Below are 25,175 nucleotides of genomic sequence, written 5' to 3'. Positions count from 1 at the left end.
TCTGAGAACCTTCAATGAGGCAGGCATTAATTAAGGTATTTTGCTCACTTACATTTCTCCAGCCAATGTCCATCTATGTGCTAGATCTGCATAGTTCACTAGCTAGTCATCATATGTGATTTAAACTTAAATCTTAAATAAAACTAAAAATTTAGCTCCTCAGTTGCACTAGCTACATTTCAAGTGCTCAGTAGCCATATATGGCCAGTGGGCACCATTATGGAATATTTCCATCTTTGCAGGAAGTCCTATTGGACAGCACTATGCTAAATAATACCCTACTTACTTTATAAATTAAGAAATCAAAGCTGAGAAGAAAATATATAAGCTATCCAAGGTCTTAATGCTAATAATTGGCAGATCCAGGGTTTTGAACCCTAAAGCCTGTGCTCACTGTAATATGGCATGCTGCTTCCTAATAGGTTGTGTATCCAACCTTCCCCCATTCAAATAATTAAACATGTTTTCTAATTCATTAGCTCTAGATTAATGGACTTAATTGGCTTCATTTTAACAAACAGTATCTTTACATCCAAACTACATCCTTAACTCAGTGATAGCATAACCCCCCCACCAACATATTTTAAAAAGAAGAAAAAGATCAGATTTAATTAGTGACAGCTAATTAAAATCTGTGTATAAAAACGCTTGGAGAGAGCATGACTGTAACATATGAAAGGAGGCTGGAGCCACTTTTACACAGGTTTAGACACTTAAAGGAGATGGGAATCTTTTTCATTCTTTCAAATGAACACTCACTGCTCTCATTTCACATGAAACACCTATAAACAAGAGGGTGATTTGTCAGGTTCCTATTTTATCTACAGACAGGAAAACACTCTCAAAAGGAGGAAAATACCCAGGCCAGCTACTAGGAAAACAATGATGTAGAGGGAGGCAAGCATTCTTAGCTAGAGGCAGGGCTGCTCTGGAAATGAAGACACACAGGAACTCAGTTGCCATCGTGAAGATGCTCACTCCAGTACAGTTTCCTTATTTTTTTTTAAGAATTATTTATTTATTTATGATAGACATAGAGAGAGAGAGAGAGAGAGAGAGAGAGAGAGAGAGAGAGAGAGAGAGAGAGGCAGACAGAGTGTGTCACAGGCAGAGGGAGAAGCAGGTTCCATGCCGGGAGCCCAACACGGGACTTGATCCTAGGACTCCAGGATCGCGCCCTGGGCCAAAGGCAGGCGCTAAACCGCTGAGCCACCCAGGGATCCCCCCAGTTTCCTTATTCTTATAAGGAAATGATGAATCACCTAGGATATTGAATTGTTGTGACAAACGATTAAGGATACAAAGCAATAATAATCTGAAAATAGAGAGGAGATACCTTACTGGCAAGGATGGGACATAGGGATTAAAAGGTATGAATGTGTGGGTTAGGTGAAGATTTCCAATTTCCAATAATGGGGAGTGACATTTGAGCAAAGACCTGAAGGAATGTTGAAGAAGTGAGCCATGCACCTATCTGGAAAAAGGATATCCTAGTCCAAGGAAACAAGTCTTAAGGGGAAAGAGCTGACGGGCTCAAAGACCACCAAGGAGTTTGGTACCACAAAGCTATTCCTTTCTTCGCTTAACCATTCCAAGTTCTTCCAACACCAAATAACTTTTTTTCCCTCCACAGCACATATGAATTGCTTAATAACTGTAATAATACAATTCTGGGGAAGTGGTTTTTGATATAAATAGAAATAATGCTCTAGAAATTGGCACTTCAGTTCTTTTGTGTACAGCAGTTAGAATCCAACTTTCTAACAGTTCCTGGAACTTTGTCAGAATAATAAATAAAGGTGCTTCCTCAATATATCTTTTTCAGTATTTCAGGACTATTAATCCCATTTATAAGTAAGCAGAAAAGAATAAACGTAGTAGGCCTGAGACTGCTTATCCCTAGAAAGGCCTGCTTCCAAGGTTGGTCCTTACTGGAATCTGGGAACTTGGACTTTGGGAAGGTTCCTACCATCCCCAGAACTAATAAAACAAAAGAATATGGTTTATGCTGAATACCTGCTTTCCTTCAGGGAATCTGGAATTTTGGAACATGCCAAAATTCTAGACGTGCCTATGTGACCAACCTCTAATAAAAGCCCTGGGTGTTGAGAGTCTAATGAGTTTCCTTGGTTGACAACATTTCACCTGTGTTGTCACAACTGGTTCCTGGGGGAGTTAAGTATAGCCTTTGTGATTCCCCAGGGAGAGAACACCTAGAGCTTGTGCCAGGTTTCTTTCTTTTTTTTTTTTTAAATTTTTTATTTATTTATGATAGTCACACAGAGAGGGAGAGAGAGGCAGAGACACAGGCAGAGGGAGAAGCAGGCTCCATGCACCGGGAGCCCGATGTGGGACTCGATCCCGGGTCTCCAGGATCCCACCCTGGGCCAAAGGCAGGCGCCAAACTGCTGCGCCACCCAGGGATCCCCATTGTGCCAGGTTTCATCCAGACTTTGCCCAATGCAGCATTGCCCTTTGCTGATTTTGTTTTGTATAGTTTTACACAAATCAAAGTTCTGACATAACTATATGCTAAGTCCTGTGAGTCCTCCTAAGGATGATCAAACCTGGGGTCTTGGGGATCCTGATACAACAGGAGAATAAATTTAACTGTAAAAACTGTATTACCTAAAACCCACACAAACTTCAGGTAGTATTTATTATCATTGTATTTCACTACGCCTGTTAAAAAATAGAATACGGGATCCCTGGGTGGCACAGCAGTTTAGTGCCTGCCTTTGGCCCAGGGTGCGATCCTGGAGACCCAGGATCAAATCCCACGTTGGGCTCCTGGTGCATGAAGCCTGCTTCTCCCTCTGCCTATGTCTCTGCGTCTCTCTCTCTCTCTCTTTCTCTCTCTCTCTCTCTCTGTGTGACTATCATAAATAAATAAAACTTAAAAAAAATAGAATACATTTTAACAGCAAGCAGGCAAACAACCCAGTGAACTATGGTCTGTGATACTTATACAGTTCACTGATTTGTGGGCCATACAATGCGGTCAAGAGAAATATACCACCAGGTCTTTAATCTACTCTATAACCTCCCAAGAAAGCACGAATCCTCCAGAATTTGGTACCCTTGACTTTTTCTCCTCCTCGTTCTTCACAGCAACTCAGTTTAATCTTCTCACTGTGTGGCTTAGAGCCATCAATTAATAACAAAGCACTCAAAAGACCAAAACCAATATGATCTTTCTGGGTAGTTTTTTTTTTTTTTCTTCTGGGTAGTTTTTTATAGAAAAAGCAAACCCCTGAACTAAAAAGGTTTCACGGCATTCCAGGGTATGCCTGCAAAATAACCTGGGGATGCTACAGATAAATGAAGGATTGGAATACTTTATCTGCTACTAGGAGGAGCAGGATCTCTTGTTAGGTAAGGCAAGGATGCATGTGGACTATGCAAAGGCACTGAATGAAATGAGAGCAGAAGCTCAGGGCAAAAGCTGTGTGATTCACTCCAAGCAATGCCAGGAACGGCTATGGAAACCACTGTACAAGCACATGCATGCACATACACACACACCTTTTAACAATTTCCAGGGTATAATATAATAAATGGGCCTGGCTCTCTTGGCTTTACTCTTATAGTAAATATCATAATTCTTTGCAGTCTTCATAAAAAACTCATACCATTTATTGTACCATTAAAAAAAATCAAGTAAGGAATAACATCAAAATATAGTATTACACTAATTTAAAAATTTTTTAGACATTATTATGTCTTTACAACTCTTGGTTACCGCTCTTCACACAATTCCTACATTCTTATACTTAGATTATGATGGTTGGAATAAAATACTATATCCAGATAGACACATACAACTTTATTTGCTATCAGTTTCCATTAGGATTGACAATAGACATTTGAACAAAATGGGAGTCAGAGGTGCTGACACTGTTGAAAATCTACATGTAATTCTGACTCCCCCGACATGTAATTTACCTAATAGCCTGCTGATACCATAAATAGCCGATTAACACAGATTTTATATGTATTACATACTGTATTCTTATAATACATAAGCTAAAGAAAATGTTATTAAGAAAATCATAAAGAAAACACATTTATAGTAGTGTACTGTAAAAAACTGCATTTAAGGGGACTGCAGTTTATACTCATGTTGTTCAAGGACCAATTGTACTTTCCCACCATCTTTACCATTTACCAATAGCAAGCAACCTAAGTTTCAGTCTCCCTCTATTCTCTCTGCCTAGAGTCAATGGTATAGAGAAATGAAATCCACAATTTACCGTACCGACTGTCTAAGGAACTGTGAAAAAATAACTTGCTTTTAAATGTCCTTTGACTATAAATAATAATAAATGGCCGATTATACATAATTTTGGAAGCAGACATTGATAAATTAGTATATACTTCTCCCAGGCTTGAGGAGAAGCAAATAAAGAAGGCAGATTAGTGCTTACATTTTCCTGGTTTGGCTGGAATTCGAATCACAGTGGGCTTCCTGGTGGGAGCTGGTTGAACTGCTCCTTCTTTTGTTGGTTCTGTTTTTATGGGGAGCTGAAAGGGATCTAATGAAAAACACAGTTTATTTTGCATATTTTAGTTAACATGGACTCAAACAAAAAACCTCATTCATAATTAAAGAGTCATATTTTCATGCCCCAGGGAAAACTATTCATGGATAAACAGAATCTCAGCTTGCAGAGACAAAAACAAAGTCAGAGCTCATGAAAGGAAATAACTTGGTGCTCTGTAAATAATTCATGTGGCTTTTCTTCCTCTCTGATGAGAGATATCCAGGACAATCCTGAATTATGTAGAAGTCATCTTTCATGGGAGTACAATCATTTCATAAGTGTCGCCTGAAAACGAGGGGGAATTGAAATGAGGAGCCAATTTCCCCCCTATTGTGAAGCCTTTCAGATGCCCCAGGAAAGAAAGTCTTTTCTACCCCACAGCCCTGTGCCTGGCCCAGGAAACTTAGGTACAAAGCTCGCGAAGGGCTCTCATCCTACCCAGCACTGTGCCTGGCACAGGGCAGGTGCTCAGCAGAGTGTTAGTTAATTTAGTAAAACCACACTTCAGTTAACATGAAAACGGAAAGTGTTTTATCCTGGAAATAAAATAAGACATCTTCCTTAAAATATTTAATTTGGGGGCAAAGATACAGGGCTTGGCATTTTTCCATCTTAACTGGTTCATTGAAAATTAACAGTATATCCTCAGAGAAAGTATTTTAAACAAAGACTTAACTACCAACCTTTTTTTTTTTTTTTTTTTTTACTGAAACAAATAATCTTTTTTTGTCTTTAATGTAAATATTCTTCTCAGTAGTTTGGGAAAATGACCATAACATTTTTTAAAGAGGAGAAATCTAAAAATAAACAGATTAGCAAAAATAAAATAAATGCTGTATAATACTCTGTATAGCACTCAGGATCCATGGAGGCCTCCTTTGCCTTTATTCCACAAAAGGCAGAACGAGTACATGCTCTAATTCTGCACCTGTTCTACAGACTCTTAACTATAGGGACACAGTCCCTGGAAAAACAATGTACACACCATAGCTACTGTGATGAAGAGCATTCATAGGCTGCCTACTATGAGCTGTATAGTTCGATAAGCACCTTTTGCCGACCAGCTATTTTTCAGGACAAAGAGCTGAGCTAAGGATAAGAAGGACTTTTGGCCCCGGGACACCTGGCCTTCCCTTACCCCCAGCTCCCGGGCAATCCTACCATTCATTATACACGCCACCAAAGGCATCACTCACTCACTAGCCACTTGTTCACGTGTATATGTCTACCCTGTGCCAGTAACAGCAGCGGGGGGGGGGGGGGAGATGCTATGGTAAGGTACAATTCTATTTTATTATCTACCACCTAGGAATGGCTTCCAAGTGGCATGCCAGGTAAAACAATTATTACTAGGCTACTGAGACAAAAATAAATTAGAAGACCCTTTCCTGGAAACCTATCTATTAGCTCAAAGTGAGGCAAGACTTGTCTAAGTGCAAAAAACCAACTCTTTCTCTGTGTCAAATAAATAAAATATTTTTTAAAAATGAATATATAAAATCCTGTTGTTGGAAAGACAGTCGTAGAGGCACCTGGCTGGCTCGGGTGGTTAAGCATCTGCCTTCAGCTCAGGTCATGATCCTGGGGTGCTGGGATCAAACCCTGAGTTGGGCTCCCCCTCAGTGGGGAGTCTGCTTCTCCCTCCTCTCCCGGCTTGTGATCTCTCTCTCTCATGCTCTGTCAAATAAATAAAATTTTGAAAAAAGAAAAACTCGAGTATCAAAACAATATCAAACTTGAAAAAAAGGCTCTTGTAATCACATAAGTTTCTTCCACCGTAACCTATTTCTGCACAAAACAAAGTTCCTTCTTTTAGATCTAACCAAATTCTTAAATTCTATATTTTGTTATAGCATTTTACTTTAAAAGTAGTATTTATTATAAAAATAGGGAACATTAAGAAATATATGATGGAAAGTCTTCTGTAATCCTATCCCTCCAGTAATAATTAAAGTTTGATGTATCTACCTACAGATATTTTCCTACAGTACATGTATTCTTATGTAGGTATTTTGATAAAGAAAAAAAAAACCAAGATTTTATATCTTTCTTTGTAATTCGCTTTTTCACTTTTGTTCACTCAGAATTGATTGGATGTCTGCTACAAATCAAATGCTATTCAAGGTGCTTGGAATACTTCAGTAAACAAAGCAAAGAACTCTGCTCTCACAGCACTTACATTCCAGCAGGGAGATGGAGATAATAATCAAAATAATAATAAATAGTTCACGTGGTATATTACGTGAGAAGTACTACTGAAAAATGGAAAAGTAGAGCATGGTGAGAAACTTCGGGTGTGGGCAGAAGGGAAGCAGGTTGTAGCATAAAACAAGAGTGCAGGGGGTGAGGGAGGGGAGTTCTTTATGACCATCTCTCCAACAACTGGATTTTATATATTCATTTTTAAAAAAGATTTTAGTTACTTGACACACACAGAGAAAACACAAGCAAGGGGAGCTGCTGAGGCAGAGGGAGGAGCAGGCTCTCCACTGAGCAAGGAGCCTGACACACAGAACTCCATCCCAGGACCCCGGGGGGCATGACCTGAGTCAATGCTTAACTGACTGAGCTACTCAGGTGCCCCCGGACTTTACATATTCTAATAGTTCTTCCAACTTGAGTAATATATATCTGGTCTCTGGGAAACAGCAGTGCCAATGGATAAAAAGTGGTACTGCTCTTGCATTAAAGTGATTATTGCAAAAAAAAAAAAAAAAAAAAAGCGGGGGGGGGGGGGGACGTGCCTGGGTAGCTCAGAGGTTGAGCTTCTGCCATTGGCTCAGGTCATGATCCTGGGGTCCTAGGATCGAGTCCCACATCAGGCCCTCTGTGGAAAGCCTGCTTCTCCCCTCTGCCTATGTCTCTGCCTGTGTGTCTCTCACGAATAAATAATATCTTTAAAAAAAAAGCCAATTATTGCAAATATTACCAGAATGTGAACTCTCTGAATGGTTCTTCTATTCTGAGTAATACTATAGTAGGTAAAGCGAAGGAATCTGAAGACCCTATGTCAATCCCAGCATGCATTTTATTCAAACACAAAACACCGTACCTTTCCTTTGTGCTTATTTTTCCTTTCTGTTAATTTCTCTTCCTACTATTTCCTTTGCTCTGTCTCCTTGGCTCTTGTTGGAACCCACTGACTTCCAAGGACCCACTTTCCTTCCCCCAGCTGCGGTAGAGATCTGATCCTTCAGAGACTTGACTGTTACCCCTGCCCCCAATCTTGGTTGTCACATCCCATTCTTTCAGGGCTCTGTTTTATGTTGGGAAAAGGACCAAACATTCAAGAAAAAGATTAACACTGGTAACTGTTCACTGTGTTCTACCTTTCAAGTGGTATTTCTGCTTTAATAGCTGCTTCCGGTATCTATAATCTTTTGGTTATTAGTATAGACCTTTAGTTGATGGTTTTGGGGTGGGTGTGGAAGGGGAAGAAAATCTTGAGCATGGCATAACTTCAATTATTTCCCAACTCATATTATATCCTGAGCCTATACTCTCTCACATTCTAGAAGGGAGGGCATGAATGAGGGGAAAAGACACCCATTAATGCCTTGAGGGGTGAAGCACAGGGGCATCCAAATTATGCCTGCTGGTGGAGGATTGGCCTTAAGATACCTGTTGCCCCAAATCCTGCATACTGCAGATCTCACCTATTGCATGGAAGGGCCCAGTTATTATCATTTTTTAGATAATAAAAGGATTAAAAGGATTTAAATTGAAGTGGTATAGATACAATTTATATAACACAGTATTCAAAGTGTCCTAGTTACCTACTCTTTCTCTTTTGGTCTTCATTTTTAATATCATCAGCTACTATTTCATAATACTACTTAGATCATGTAAAATTATTCTACTACATATGTCTCTGGAAAAAAATTCTTTCTTAATACAGGGAAGCAAATATGTCTGAAGTGTTCCAGTACTGCAGGCTGTTGGGCAGGAGTGGGTCTGTTTAATGACCTGCCCCAGCTGTGCTCACAGAGTCAGTGAGCTCAGCACCTGCCTGTCTGTCTGCATGCTGTCCAGGGCTCTAATCCAGACGAGGTGTGCAGATTAGAGGGGAGGATGAACAGCATCACTTCAATAGGGAGGTAGAACCAGAGGCCTGTTTTTCATCTTGATGATGGTGTGCAAATCTTTTTAGCTACACGGTATGGAGTTTACATTTTATCTGTTCATGAGTAGGGTATTTTTTTCTGACAGAAATATAAGCGGGCAGCATATAAAGCAAGCACGGCATCTCATGTTTGGGAACTCCAGGCACTGCCAAGTGGGAAGCTGGATCACTGGTACTGTGAAAATGCTTAATGTTCATAACCTTTGACACAGTAGCCTCACTTCTGGAAATTTATTCTTCATCTTCAGAAATAAAAGCATCAGTAGGAAAGACAATGTTTATAATAGTGTTTACTGTAGCATTTTCTGTAGGGAAAAAGGAAATCCAAAAAAATTAAGAGCAATGTCCATGAATAGGTGAAATATTGAATCAACTGATAAACTCACACTAAGAAATATTAGGCAGGTATAAGGAAGGAGTTAGACCAACTGGACTGAAAAGAAGTCCATAAATTTCACTATTAAATTAAAAAAAGGCAAGGTATAATATGATAAAAATGTAAAAAGTAAGGAAAAGTACATGTATGTATGTTTGTAAGCTTTGGTTTGAAGCGTCCAAGGGCATGGAAAGTTACATAGAACATTGTTCAAGCTGGTTACTCTTGAGGATATGGATGGACTAGAGGGAGGTAAATTTTATTTTTCCTTTTAGTAAATTTTGTATTGTTTGACTTGTTACAGCAAGTATGTGCTACTTTGTAACTGAAAAAATCCAATAAAATAAACTCAATCACAAGAAGAAAGTTATAAGATTAAGCTTAAATAATTGCCCTGTCAAACAAACCAAACCTAAAACCACTTAAAAAATAAGGGGGGAAAAAAAAGAAAATTCTTATCACTTTACTTGCTTTTTAAAGGCAATAATGGCCATAAAATTTTCCATAAGGTAATTAGAAAAATTAAAACCTTTCTGGAAAATTAAAACTCTTTTTTGATTCTATTTAATAGGATTTAAGGCACATGTATGTTTTTGAATGTCTTATTTACACATATGCAGTTCAAAATAATTAGCTTTTACTTATCATCTTGAATAATACAGCAATTTAGAAAAATATATTAATTATTTTAAAAATTTCTACTCAAGATAAGACTGAGGATCAGTATGGGAAGCAGCTCTCTATGGCAAAGATGACAAGAGCTAACTCTCCCACTTTTTCATCCTAATTCTCTCTATGGTTAGATATTTGAAAACTAGGTTCCTCATCTTCTCCTGCCAACCCAGTTCCCTCATAAAGACTACCTTTGTTACTAACTTTTTATACATCTTTCCAAAGATACTACACAAACAGTAGCTAAAATACCATGGGGAAAAAAAAAAAGAAAAGAAAAAAGAAATAAAAATCAAATACCATGAATACGAACTATACCTTACAGTTTTTCACTTAATAATATCTTGGGGATTGTCCATGGTAGGAGGTAACAGGGGGTGTGCCTCCTTTTTAATTAGCATGGGATCCTCCATTGTATGGATGTACCATTATTTAAGCAGTTCACTGGAGGCTATTGCAATATTCTATAGTAGAAGTCCTTCATTTGGGGTTCAAGAATGGGCCGTTGAGGCTCTGGAAATTGTGCATACATGAGCTGAAGGGCTATTTTCAAGGGAGATAAAAGATTCGAAGGATAATCTGATTCTCAGAGTTCTGTGATTCCCAGAAGGGGTTAAGGACCACAGTGCCACAACTGTATCACAGAGTTTTTGCTCTTCCTTCTACAGAAAAAATACAAAACATCTCAAAAAACATCTCCTGTCCAAACCTACGTCAAGTCCATGGCATTTTTCTCTACCTTTATTTGCAGATTTATTCTGCTCTCCTTCTAGCACCCCACACCAAACCAATTATTCTATACCTGCTGCCACAGAAGCAGGCCCCTTTACACCTCTATCCGCATGGTCTTCATTACTGGGCTAGAAAAACACTGATGGTAATGTAGTTTTCTGCCTATTACCTGTCTCTAATAATATGCTTGTCATCATAATTAGTTTCACCATCCTTGGCTTGCTTTTCTGTCATTTCTTTCCCTTGAGTTCTGTTAATAGCAGAAATTGGCTGCTAAACTATTATTCTGCTCTGTGTAATGGGGCTGACAGCAGAAGCAGTCTGCTTTTTTTTTTTTTTTTTTTTTTTTGACAACTGGGTATGATTTGTAAAGGTGTGAAGAGGAATTGCTAATACTTCTCAGCTCCATTACATTAACCTGGAAGGCATTCTACCCAAGAAACGAATCCAATATTAAATTGCTTGTTTTATGAGTTTTCCTTTAATAATTTTTCTAATCTTTACAATGTTTTCACAGCTTTGGTATTCTCTGATCTCTACTTCCTGAGATTAATATGGCAACTTCATTTTATGAAAGCCAGTTTATTAGATTTTTCCTTATTTCTGAGGGAAGGAAAACGAGGAAAGGTATATTTGTGCGTTCCTCTCCTTTCTCTTGTCTTCCTCTCTGTTTCTGGCGAATGCCAGGATGAACAAGGTTTCACAAAGAGACCATAATCCTTTATTTACAAAGACAATGCTATTGATATACATCAAAAAGTCACAAAACCCCAAATCAACAAACAAAAATCTCTCTACATGTTGAGGAATTCAGAGGAGATCCTAAAGGCCTCTGGAAGACACTAAGCAGGGAAGGATGAGGTCCAAGGTACACTCTAGCCACAATATGGAGGATGATGGGTTTGAGGCAGAAGCAGGAGCTCAATTTAGGAGATTATACAGTATCTGGCATAAAGGCCTAATGTGCAGCAGTACAGGGGGATGTTTGAAAGGAGAGGAGGATTCAAGAACTACTTAGAAAGTTAAACCAGGAGTTGGTAACTAATTGGATGTGAAGATCAAGAAGTAACAATAATTACTACTTAATGAGCACATACAATGTTTCAGACAATGGGGCAGGGCTTTCCTGCATAATCACATTTAATCCTTGTATTGCCTCCATGAGGAGTATTATTACCATGTTTTATAGATGAGGAAACCAAGGCACAGTGGGGTTAAATAAATTGCCCAAAGTCACATGGCAATGAAGTGACAGACTCTGGCCTGTCTGACTCCACGTCCAAACAAACAGCCATGGTGTCACAGGTAGGGAGACTCAGAGGTGATCTCCAGGATTCTCTAAGGAAGGCTGGGTATATGATGGTGCTATTAAGTGAGGTGTACGGAAAACAGGAGGAGGGGCAGGTTGGAAAGATGATAGAGTAAGCATTCAGTGTAACCCCACCATCGAGAGCCATGGTTAAAGTCAGGTAGGGCAAGCAAATTACACATTTTGCTAAGAGATTGCCTAAGTAATTAAATGTTGTGCAACGAAGTGGTAGAAATCAAGGAACAGAAAAGGCTGAGTACGGGGCATGAGACTATATTCATGTTGAATGTATACTGTTGACCTTATTTTTGGAGGATGACTCTAATTATGTTTGATGACAGGGAATTTATTCTCAGCAGTTATTATAACCAAGTTGCCATCCCCACAGAAATCTAGCAGTTTCTACAAAAGGTGGTGTTTCCTTGGCCTGTGCTAGTTCCACCCCTTCAGAGCTCACTGTTGTTGGATTGACCCATCCCTGTCTCACCTTGAGCCTTGCAACACCAACAAGGTTTAAATGAGAAAATGACATAACAAAGACTTGAAAAGTTTTCAAAGTGTTAACCTAGTCTAAAGATTCATACAAATGTCGAGTAGCAATGTAATACAATGAAAAATACACTAGACCCAGAGTAAAAAGATGGAACGTGAATCATGCCTTGGAAAGTGTTAGTGCTATGACACTGGGTAAGTAACCCACTGATTTCTCTCCATCTCATTTTCTTCTTCTGCAGACGGAGGCCAACAATACCTGGCAGAGAGTTACTGTAAGTATTAAACTAATGATGTATGTCTGGGTATCTAGCAGAAGGTTTGGAACACTGCAGAAGCTCAGCATATTCTAATGTCTTTCCTTGTAGCCCTTATAGACAAGAGGCATGCTCTAGCTACTTAAATGTTGTGTGTGGGATATTTAATAATGTTTGTTATCATTTAAAATACACTTGTGCTGTGCAGAATTTGGTTTCCAATCACAGAGCTTATATCATTTTGATGCATGTTAAGCATTTATAAGATGACACCTAACCTTTTGAAAATACTATTAAGCTTATATGTTCACAAATGCTACCCAAATAAGTAAACAGCAGTAAAAGGAATCATCAATGACAAGTAAAGCAGCTTATTTTGACAAATCAAAGATAAGCTCTACCATCGTACCCTCCATCAGAGCAGTGTGAGGAAAGAAAACATACTCTCTGGATTTCCTCTTGAGAAATTTAATTGTCCTGATCTTGGCAGGAAGTGTACAGCTGTTGTATTTTATTTATAAAACTTTGCATTCCCAAGGGAAGATGTTCTGTGAAGATTAGTGAAAAAAAATTGGCTACATATGGCTGAGTCTTCATTCCTGGCTTTGCTCTTGCCGGAGTTCTCTCTAGGGCTGGCCCCTCTCCTGGCACTCCCAGTGGGGCTGGTTTAATCTGAGGAGCCCTTCTGCAGCCACCGCATGACTTCCCATCTATGAGAAATTTCCCCTGAATCTCACTGATGCTTGACTCGCCACCTGCTGGAGTAAAGAATCCAACTTCATAGCAAGTTTAGTTGCTAGGCCCAGTCTGCTTATTCTTGGCTTAAGCGGTAGTCATCAACATGTCTCCCTCTTTCTCTGTCTCCATCTCCCCCATTCCATACTTCCCTGTCCTTCTCTATGTCCATCTCCTACCCAGCTCCATGTTTCTTAATCTCTTTGTGCTTCTGTCTCTGTACACACAGGCATGTGCACACGTGCGTGCACGCACATGCACACACACATCCCACTATAAATTGTGTCCTAGAAACTAAAACAGCAAGTGGCATTCAAGATACCCTGTGATAAGTTTACATTCCCACTCCACTTCTCATTTTTACTTACCCAGAACCATCTCTGAACCAACAGATTCTTCAACCAGGTTCCCAGCTGGGGTGGGTAAAACATCATCATCAAAACTGATGAGGTCAATGTCCCCTGGAGGCTTGCTTTGCACAGCTGGAGCTGGGGAGTTGGCTGGGGGCCCTTCTCCCAGTGACCTGAATGCTTTGGCCTGTGATGCCACTGAGAGTCGGGGAGGAACGGTGACTGGTTTCAGCAAAGTTGTAGGGTTGGGGTTTTCCAAGGAAACTGATTTCTTCGGCAACAAAGGCCGGGGAGCAGGAGTTGGGACTTTCTTCCCACCGTCAGGGCTCTCAGCCATGGGCCCTCCTCCCAGAATTTCATGATTAACACTTCGTATAAGGCCAGCATTTGGTTTCTTTGGCAATAAAGGTTTGGTTACTGGGATGCTCCCTACTTCTTGCGGTGGAGAGTGTGGAGTGAGTCCTTCCCTAGGGGCCACCTTGAGTCTGTTTTCAGCCCAGGAGTCCCATTCTCCAGAAGCTCTGTTGGCAGCTGGCTTGGGAGCCACTGAAGGTTTCCCTGAGGGAGCAGCAGGCCTTGGGGGGAGTGTGCGGGGTGCAATTTCTGGTTTTGCAGGGAGTCCCGAGGTTTCTTTATTTGTCTGACTCTCAAATGCTTTAATTCTTGAAACGACAGTATTTTGGCTTCGTTCTGTGTTCATAATGTTCATCACTGCCTGACTATCCAAGTTGTTGGTACTGTCCAACAGAGACTGGGGCTGGCTCAGAGAGGATTCCTTTTCTGTAGCCGCAGGGCTGGTTTTGTGGTGATTTTGCTCTCTAAGGTGACTATCTCTGGCTATTGGTCTGAGGTTGGCTTTTGATCTTGGTCTTGGCACCGGACATCTTGTAGCACTGGAGTTCTCTGGGCAATTCTGTTCTTCAGAATTATCAAAGACTATTAAAGGCGCCACATTTGTTGGAAGATCACTGGCTGAGACTTCCGGGAAAGGCTGGAGAGGCTTGAGAGGTGCCTGTAGTGCTGACAAGACCAAAACCCACAGAAAGAAGTTGCAATATTATAATTTAAAAGAAAAAAATAGAGATACACAGACTGTTTAAATATACATGCAGAATATCAAGAGATTTTGGTTTCTTTAATTAGTAAAAAGTAACTCCAAAATCAATGGGGGAAATGTTTACACTCAGCTTCTCACAGGAGTGTTCTCCAAGTTATACTTATTCATGAGAGAAATATTCATTACATAATATTTTAAAACACCATTAAATTCTCGATTCCCAGTAGACTTATCACATGAATCCTTTCCTTCTCATCAGAATTCCAACACTGTTTACTTTACTTTTCCAAAGTAACTTACTCTCATCTCTGTTATTTGAATACAATGCTTTCTAAAGCCTCATAGGACAACCACCTATTTACACCTTATCAAGTTTAGGTTGCTAAATATAAAATCCTTCTCAATGGGAATAAAGGGGATCCGCAGTAATACAACCATGAGTTAAAAGGATGATGTTTTTGTGATATGAACTGGGGTGAGCCCCAGAGATTGGGGCTGCAGCTCATGAGAATGATCTATTGTAATAATCACACCAAGCCAAAATAAAGGAAGCACACAGTGATCATACTGACTGGGAGGCAGAGCTCAATGAATTATGCACAAGTTGCAAATTATTTTAAAGGCTGGAAGCCTCCTGATTACTTCCCTAGGACTAGGTCAGAATTAGGGAAGATGGATTACTTGCACCACTTTGAGGCAGGTGGTTGTCTATTTCTTCTGAAAAGTCAGTCTGAGTTGCAGAAGTAATTGTGTGCCTTGGAAGGGCAGCAGCATTATTATTATTCGTAGTATTAACTTGAACTTGGTTGATTTCTTTTATGACTTGTTCATAAGATGGTGGGAGCTGCAAGACAAAAAATGAAGAGTTTAGACATTTGTGGACAAGAGACAAAGGGTTAACAGTCTCATTCTTCTCATCTTTGAGCTTACTTTTAAAAAATAGAATGCAAAAATAAAATAAAATAAAATAAAATAAAATAAAATAAAGTAAAATAAAATAAAATAAATAAAAAATAAAATGCAAACAGATAATGTGATATTATTTACCTCAGCAGGAACCAGCTCACTGGGCCTCCACGGGCCGGCTGCAGAAGATGGGGGATACCCCAGGCCCGGGGGTGGGGCTCCTGGAAACCACGAGGCCGGCCTCAGGGGCTCAGCTGCCACAATGGTGATCTCTGGGCGCCTAGCAGACAAGATCTCAGTGAGAGTTTGCAGGCTGGTAACAAGCTACTGCCTATCTGCAAATACTCAAAGATTGGTGAAAACAACCACTGCCCTCCAAAAGTTACATTATAACGACCATAGTCCTAGAGATGATCTGTCTGGCCTGGACTCTCAAGGGAGCAAATGACAGTCATCCTTCTAGGACTCTGGGGCCCAAAGTTAAAGATGTACCCTGAGCACACTTAGCTCTGCCTTGGTTGTTAAGGACTAAGGTAGGCCCACCTAATTTTTTCATTCCAGAGTTCTGCTATCCAGCCTATACCACGAACATAAATAATACATGGTAAGGTAGAAAGTATACTGGACACGTAGAATTGCTTATTTTCCTGCCATTATAAATAATATACTCTGACACGATACCATATAAAAAGAATATCCTTTTCCTCCTCATCCAACCCCTGTGCCAATTCAAAGTCATCTCTAGATGATTATCTCTAAATAGAGTTTGCATATTCACTTCTAGCCCTTGATAGGTGTGTCTGTGCTCCTGGTCAGTTTGATATATGAATCTGATAATTAAACTAATATTGCGGAGGCACAGGGATTCAGGTACAGCTCCTTTCATCACTTTCTTAATCTGATTCTACATTCTCATGTTCAATTTTTTTTAGATTTTTTTTTTAATTTTTTAACTTATTTATGATAGTCACAGAGAGAGAGAGAGAGAGAGAGAGGCAGAGGGAGAAGCAGGCTCCATGCACCGGGAGCCCGACGTGGGATTCGATCCCGGGTCTCCAGGATCACGCCCTGGGCCAAAGGCAGGCGCTAAACCATTGCGCCACCCAGGGATCCCCATGTTCAAATTTTATATTCAACCTCATTTCCTAACAAATGCCAACTGTGTGACCCTGAGGAAATAATCAACCTCTCTGAGCCTCAGTTTTCTCATCTAACAAATAGGGATGATGATATCTGCCCTGCTTTTCTCTAGAACTCTGTAGAAATAAAAATAAAAAAGCACTGATGTTATCAAAACTGGGCATATTCATGCATTCTTGTGCTAGCTAGCTCATGAAACAGTAGAACCTGCTTACTGATTACATTTGAATTGCATTACCTAAAACCCTCTGCTTATAGCTTTTGTCTAACTAAATAATAAGGGTTACCAGCTAATAAATATTAAGCACTATGCAAGTAGTAATTCTTATGACAGCCTTGTCATGTATGACCAGCAACATTTTTTTTTTAAGATTTTATTTTTAAGTAATCTTTGTATCTAACATGGGGCTCGATTTTACAACCCCGAGATTAAGAATCATGTATTGTACTTACTGAGCTAGCCAGGTGCCCCATTAGCAACATTTTAAAGATAAGCATCTTTTAAAAAGTTAAGCATCTGCCTTCGGCTCAGGTCATGATCCCAGGGCGCTGGGATGAGTCCCCCATGGGGCTCCTTGCTCTGCAAGGAGTCTGCTTCTCCCTGTCTCTCTCTTTGCCTGCCACTCCTGCTTGTGCTCTCTTTCTCTGTGTCAAATAATTAAATTAAATTAAATTTAAAAAAGATGGGGATACAGAAGCTAAGAAAAGGTTAAACAGCTTGCTCAAGGCCATATAGTGGGGATGTAGTGAAGTCAAAATTTGAACTTGGTTATGTATGATTATAAAATCCTCATTCTTCACTATTCTATGCTATCCTGTAAGAAATTTGAAATCAGGGACCCTGACTTATAAAAATCCATCCAACTATTTATCCACCTATCCATGTTTCCATCCATTCTTCCATCTGTCTGTCTACTGGTCCTTCCTTCTACCTATCCAGTGACTCTTCCCCCACTCCTCTCCAACCAGACATTAAGCCATTTACCCACTCAGCTATCCATCCAACCTCTTTTCCTCTCCTTATTCTTCCATTCAATTTTCTATCGTGTCATCCATTTATTTATGCAACATTTACCAATTAGCTAAAAGGTAAAAAATATTTCTTTGAGCAATTCTTTGAAGCAGTCATAACAGTGTTTAACATATAGCAGTTGCTTAATAAACATTTTAAAAATTAACTTCAGTAAATAATTATTGCCACAAGAACATTTCTGAGGCTTGTACCACTGCTTCTTCTCCCACCAACATTTTCTTTCTTTCTTTTTTTTTTTAAGATTTATTTATTTATTTATGATAGACAGAGAGAGAGAGAGAGAGAGAGAGAGAGAGAGAGGCAGAGACACAGGAGGAGGGAGAAGCAGGCTCCATGCCGGGAGCCCGACGTGGGACTCGATCCCGGGACCCCAGGATCGCACCCTGGGCCAAAGGCAGGCGCCAAACTGCTGAGCCACCCAGAGATCCCCCTCCCACCAAAATTTTCATCATTCAAACATATAGATTAATCCAGGAAATGTACTGAACACTGCTTATGTAATACATTGCTTATGCAAGAGAAATATTTAACTTGCTGATAACATACTTTGACTTCATTATTAGCAGAATATATGACCTCTGTTATTACCATACCTCCTTTCTCGATGAAGCTCACTCTGAAAAGAAGTCCGAGAAGCTAAAGAAGAAAGAATAAACTGGTATAGTACAAAATCAGTACATTCAATAAGATTTAAATTTTTTATAGGGTATGTGATTGGAAAAAGTTAGCTTATACTTGAAATCATAGAGGTTGTATGCATTTTAACATCCATAAGTAGAAAAGCAAATCAAAATGATCTTTTTATATGGCATAAAATTAATTTTAGTTATATATTTGAATTGCACAAGAAAAAATAGACTTCAAAAATTCCCCAAAGCACATTCCATGGTTCTGAAAATAATTTGAAGAATGAAAAGAGAAAAGAAGATAGCTATTAAATACAAATTGCCTGGTAAGAGCATTACGACAAAGACACAAAATTACAACGGGCAGAAAAAATTTTAAGTATCTATTTTAATCCATATGACTGCTTTTGCCATGTTTGTTTACAACTCTATTGTAAAGAAAGTGAGAGGGGTCATATTTTTATCTATTTGCTTTTTTTTTTTTCTGGAATTTTACAACCTTTAAGTTGTTTTATTAAGTTCAAAGATAACGACAAATGCCAAAACTGTTCACGACACTTTTATAAACATGTTTATAGCACATATTACTGTATTTGCAGTGCTGACTCTTCCTTCAAGCCTCAAACTCAAAAGACTAGATAGTTCAAACTTTTTCCAAATTTATTTTTAAATTAAATCAAATCTTAATTATAAGATCTGGAAAATGTCACATGTGGTGTCACGTATTATATATATGTGTAATGGAGAATATTATTCCTGTTTTTAAGAAGCACATTCTAACAATAATTTTAAGAAAATATTCAAGTACTATACTGTAAAGAAACACATACAAAGAGGAATTTATTTCAGATATAAACTACTTCTTCAGATCTTTTTAGTACTCTTTCAGTTCTTCTGACTTGTAAAGGCCGACAGTGTGAATCTTTTCTTTCTTCCTCTTATTAACTTCTGATTCTCTCTAAACAAGCTGGGATGCAGGGGTGGAGGTGGGAGGTGGCAATGGCATCTAGGCTGGAGTTGGAGCTGTGACAGTTGAACCTGTGCTAGGCTGGCAAAACTATATCATGAGTCTTATATTCATACTATTTGCTGATTTGTAACATTTTTATCATGAGCTAAACCAAGCTGAGGTGCATTTTGTGTACTGGAATAAAAGAGGACTGAGAGGCTCAAGCTCTGAGCGGTGCATCTGATTTGTAAGAATGGGTTCATTATGTCAGAGAGAGGCTCACCAAGTGTGCTACAATCACATCACCACCATCACGAAAGCCAGAATCAGCAGACACAAACACTATTAAAAGATATCAGGTTATTGTCACAAACATACCTCTTCCACGGGGCATTTTTGCTGTGCACTATTCATGAGTGCTAAGGGAAAAAAAGAAGGGGTTATAGAAGAAGAAAGGGAGGGAAAAAAAAGAGTGAACCAGTTGCCTATGCTTTAAAAGGAATTCAGGAACAAGACTGTTCTGCAATGCCACTGTTTTCACCCAATCTGCACATTTTGACAGAAAAGGAAAGTTGATGCACCACAGTTTCAGAGAGTAAAGAAATAGGTTGCGACAAAGATATATCTGTACAGACCCGGACATTCACCCACATAACCCCAGTAAAAACAAATCTACCTATAGTTTCTGACAATATTGCAAACTACCCCCCAAACCTAAAAACCATTTTGCAAAATCAATTCGCTACTTAATAGGGATTAATTTTAAAGTATGAATACAGGATTTAAAAGGTAATCTGGTAGTCAATTTACATTCTCTTAAATCACTGGCTTTCACACTTGATTCTGCCCCTTAACACCAGAGGCGGTTAGTAATAGAGTGTCCTGGTTAGCAAAGGGGTATTCCTGCTTTGGAAGTAGCAGAATGAGGGAGAGAGGGTCTCCCAACCTTACTTGTGGATCTCCTCCATGTCCTTTGCGAATCACTGCTTTCCTGTCTCCTGCTTTCCTGAGGTTTTTTCCCCTCACATTCTCTCAGCTGTGAAATCTCTTTTCTTTCTTGATCTTTATAGAATAACTGGCTCTTTCTGGGAGTATTAAGCAAGTTTAGTAGCTAGAAACACATTAGATTTTCATACAGCATCTCATACTCTTCCTGCTAATTTCTCAACTATCTATTACTCTCATTCTTACTTTTCCAGAACAGATTCAGTGTGGGTGTTGCCATGACAACCGAATTTGCCACTGATGCTCATACAGACCAACATGTTCCTTTTAACCCCTGCCACAAATTGCTAGCTAGTCCTTTGTGCATTTTGGACTAAGGCCACAATTAAAGTTATCCTATCATTCCACAGAATTATCCTCAAACTTTTCTAGTTCATGTGGTTAAATTCTAAGTACAAAATAAATTCATACTCAGTTGTTCATAAGAGACTGAGATCTGGATTTGCAATATTAGCACTAATAAAGAATCCTCCTAAATTCCAACAGGATCATAAGCACCAAAGGACCCTCAGTGATCATCTTACTCCAACATTATAGATGAAGAGGCTGGGACACAGATAGCTGGATGTTAATCCTGATTCTAAATAACTCAAAATTATTGATTAAATGATGATCACAAGAAATAAACATACAGAAGGATTACTGTATTATCCGCATCTTTGCTAGAGTATCACCTTGCCAATGAAAATCACAATAATAAAAATAACTCACTAACATCTGCTTGAGACTGGGTATGAGTTAGACATGTTTGACATAACAAGAACATCCGTGGAGTTGAAAGCTCAATGACCTTGTAGTCAGGCAGTCTAGAGTCACATCCTACATCTACCTCGAGAAGCCATTTAATCTGAGACTCAGTGACCCTACCATCTGTAAAATGGGGTTAACATCTACCAGGCAGAGAGCACTGTTTTATAATGTGTGTGAACAGTTGCTGACTCACAATAGGAGGCAATGAGTATTAGCTGACCCTGAATTTCAGAGAATAATTTTCTCTTGAAAAGTTAATGAAAGGAAAAGCATGAAATTCCAGATATAATCCCATTATAATACCTTCAAGATCTTTACCCATAATAGTTGGGGCTCACAAGAATGACTGCAAAAAGAAGGACCTCAAGGCTTGATAGGAACCAGTATCATTATGGAAGAATTTAAAATGCAACCAGTAAAGGAATATTGCTTTTAAAATGGGATGAAGTCTTTCTCCTTCCTGGAGAAATATGACTAAGTATGGGATAGTAAAACAAACATTTCACTGGGTTGGGTAGGTGAAAAATTGTTTACAACTTTTTTTTTTAACAGAATGGACAAAAAGTGTAAAACAGAAGGGGATAACACAATTATTCTTCATTCTGTATTTACACAGCATCACATAAGATCTTTGGCCTTCTTGCCTAAATGTACAGGAATAAAACTAACAAATATTTCTTTGAGTGTACACAAAGTAACTGATATTTAAGAATTAAAAGACAACTTAGTTTTTGTTTTTTTGAAAAAGATACCTCAAAGCAAGTTTTCCCTTTGTTTCATCTCCTTCCTCTCAGCTAGGGCCCTATTTCAGCAATTTCCTCTTTTTATGTGCCAGTCTGATCCCACTATACACATTCCTTCCCTGCTGTCTACAAACGTCTCCAAGCTTCCTCAACCTGAACAGTCTAAGAGTATGTCAAATCTCCTCTCTGCTTGATACTCCTCAGCCCTTCCTTCTTCTGTTTATCATCAAATGTCATAAAAGAGTAGCCAACCCAGCTGTCCCAACTTCCACAAATTCCATTCATGTCTCAAATTGACATGTGGCTTCCAGAGTCAATGTTCTACTGCAACTGCTCTCTCAGAGGTCAGCACTGGCCTCCTGAAGGCCACGTACAATAACCTATTCTCAGCCATCTTTGGATTGTCCTAGCTGCAGCATTTAGAGCTATTTGTGGTTCACTTATTCTTTTAAAAAAACCTCCCCTCCCTTAACCTCTAACACACAGCTGTCTCCTGGTTTTTCTAGTTTTCTGATCATTATTTTTCAGCCTTTCTTTTTTGTTCACTCCACCTTAGCTGCCTTCTCCTTAAAGCCTTGAGTAGATGGCACCGGTAAAGTAAACCAGTTCCATCCTAGAGGATCTGTGGGAAATCAGGTACAAATTACAATCCCCCACAAAGAGGTCCTAAAAATCCAAGAAGGCAGCCGACAGGACTCCGTCTCTTCTGCTTAGCAGGGCAGAGGTGTTTTGGGGGTCATTTATCTTTTGCCCTACAGCACCTTAAAGGCAGAGCTTAGCCTCAGACATCAGTATTTCCCAAGATTCTGTCCTAGGTCATCTTCTCTGGCTTTACATTTTCTCTATAAATGTTTAGCTACTCCCGGGTTTTGCCTATAACCTTGACTACCCCAAATTATATTTCCAACAAAAAATTCTTGCCTAAATTCCAGATCCTAATCTTCTTTTTAAATTTTCTGTGTCCCCCCATCTTCTCACATACCACCCCTACTTCAAAGGGTTCTGAGGCATGAATTTTTCATTTTCATGTCTGAATTTTCTTCAACACACACTGTGGAAATCCCACAGCTTTATAATCCATGACCAACAGAAATACAATGTGGGAAATGTGGAATATCCTTCTGTATTGCCACCTTACAAAATCTTCACTGCAATGGCCCAAATGCATGTTCTTCACAACCTGTAGATACCCTAAATTTATTCTAATATTACGAATTATATTTCTAAAAATAGGATACCTTGTCCTCAGGGTGTTGACCTCGGCTCAAATATTACAAAGAACATCTATAATCTCTCTCTTCCTTTTCAAAATCTTCATTTAAAAAACAAAACAAAACCCTAAAACTTCATTTTGAATGGAGCTGAGAGGCTGGCAGGGAGAGCTCTCACACTACCACTTGTAGCCAACTGCAAATCCAACAGGAAGGGATGGACTTCAGCAGATACTGTGTTACTATCCCATGAGGAGGAAGATGGGCTTTCCTTCTCCCCCAGCAAAATCCCAGCCAGTGAGAGACCATTACAACCCAGCCAGTGAGAAGCCACTATATTTTGAACTCCCCAGTTTACTCCAGTGGGCTTTTTGTTTATAACAGCCTTCCCAATGCCCTGCTTTTCTAAAAGAATGCTTTCCTCTCTTTTGTTCTGCAGACTTGCCTATGGTTTTGCCGTGGCTTGCTTGTCTTAGACAGCAATTCTCTGCTATTCTTGAACAAATCCATCTTTTGCCGTGGCTTGCTTGTCTTAGACAGCAATTCTCTGCTATTCTTGAACAAATCCATCTTTGCTGGTTTAAAAAAAAATCCCCTCCTTATCGTAGTTTAAAACAGGTAATCCATGTGCTATTTAGTTTGTCTAAAACTAAAGTTTGTCTAAAACTAAAGAATTTAGTCATCTTTAGGAAGGAGAAAGACTTCATCACATTTTAAAAGCAATATTCCTTTACTGGTTGCATTTTAAATTCTTCCATAATGATACTGGTTCCTATCAAGCCTTGAGGTCCTTCTTTTTGCAGTCATTCTTGTGAGCCCCAACAATTATGGGTAAAGAATTTTGCAGAGGCTTTTGTTAAAAAAAAGAAGTTAAAATTCTGCACCTAGAACAAGTTTTAACCAAGAGGTGAGGTTGAAACTATGCACCATTTTGTAGAGAATTCTATTAAGGCACTTGTATGTAGAAGTGAGCCAATCTCCACCAGGCATTTATACAATTAAATAAAAATACTGTGGAGGAAAATGAATCAAAGAGAGTAGGGTGTTTTTTTTTTATATACCCATCAGATGTCTCTACCTATAGAAAATGGTTATATAAACTTATATTGAATCATAAAAATTGACCAGATAATCCACATTTTTAAAAATAATTTAGTTCTGTAAGAGAAAAATATTATTCTTAGGAATGAGCTTATCAATAAATGAAAATTGAAAAGAAAGTTGAAAAACTAGCTGCTTGTCTGAAATGGTTTATTATTCCTTAGGAGAAAAAAGAAGGTACTTTTGTTGGATTATTTGTAAGATTCATCAAACACAATCATTTGCTGGAAATCTAAACCATCATTTAAAATATCACAGAGCAGGAAAAAACAAACTTACATCTCTTGATTACCGCTCTAATGGATGACAAGGGTCCTTGGCTAGAAAAAGAAAGAAAGAAAACATTATTGTATTCATTATCCTTTTGAAGAAGAATCTTTCAAAATGCCAGGTCATTTCTGGGACTCAATATGGCACCAAGCAGCAAGTCTGACATATTAGTTACTGGTTTATCCTCTTTACTACACATAAATTTAAAAAGTTTTTAAATTGCCTTTGATATAAAATGTTTTATGGGAAATGAGAAGGCTGGTGAAGTACATCTGCAGTTAAATAAAAATCTGCCTTAAAATTGCTTTCATAGTTACCTACACACAGAGTCTTCCAGTGATGTTTCATATGGTGCTTGAAATCCAGCAGCAATTGCATGGTAATCAAAAGAATTCTGATGTCCCTATGTCTCTTTTGTGTTTGACATGGGAATTCCTGTTTTCTTAGTTAATTTGACCTAAGGACTAACAGCATTTCTTCCCAAGATTAGAACTTAAAACATCACCACCTAAAAATAAAAGTCCTCTGGTTGCTTTGAGTTTTGTTCAATGGCTGATTGGTACTGGGGTTTTCCTGACTGTGTGACCTTGGACAAGTCACAGAAATGCTTCTGAGCCACTGTTCACTCACTGGTCAAACCATATAGCTGCAAAGGTTTATAACCACTAGTTTGTAAGGCTGTTTGTTCATTTTATCTTTATTCAAACCAGTTGGACTAATTGTTTTTGGATTCATTTAGAAAAACATACAAACCTAAAACTTTTTTAATGATATGATTTAGGAAAAAAAGCCTT

At 38.9% G+C, this 25,175-nt stretch overlaps 1 protein-coding gene across 4 annotated transcripts in view; it reads right to left on the bottom strand.

Moving 5' to 3' along the window:
• SH3D19 (SH3 domain containing 19) overlaps positions 1-25,175 on the bottom strand; it is a 240,745-nt gene that overhangs the window by 96,406 nt on the left and 119,164 nt on the right. For 3 of the 4 annotated variants that reach the window (XM_055336636.1, XM_055336635.1, XM_055336637.1), the window contains exons 3-8: positions 24,391-24,431; positions 18,320-18,362; positions 15,695-15,833; positions 15,329-15,491; positions 13,609-14,610; positions 4,428-4,535 (exon numbers count right to left, since the gene is read on the bottom strand). In XM_055336636.1, the coding sequence (XP_055192611.1) occupies positions 4,428-4,535; positions 13,609-14,610; positions 15,329-15,491; positions 15,695-15,833; positions 18,320-18,362; positions 24,391-24,431 (1,496 nt within the window). Of the gene's footprint in view, positions 1-4,427; positions 4,536-13,608; positions 14,611-15,328; positions 15,492-15,694; positions 15,834-18,319; positions 18,363-19,679; positions 19,721-24,390; positions 24,432-25,175 lie in introns of all 4 variants that reach the window. The other variant, XM_055336638.1, reaches the window with a different exon arrangement.

Source organism: Nyctereutes procyonoides, unplaced genomic scaffold (genome assembly GCF_905146905.1).
Source record: "Nyctereutes procyonoides isolate TBG_1078 unplaced genomic scaffold, NYPRO_anot_genome, whole genome shotgun sequence".
Classification (NCBI taxonomy): domain Eukaryota; kingdom Metazoa; phylum Chordata; class Mammalia; order Carnivora; family Canidae; genus Nyctereutes; species Nyctereutes procyonoides.
The sequence above is the reverse complement of the archived record's forward strand: the minus strand, read 5'-3'. Positions and strand labels throughout refer to the sequence as shown.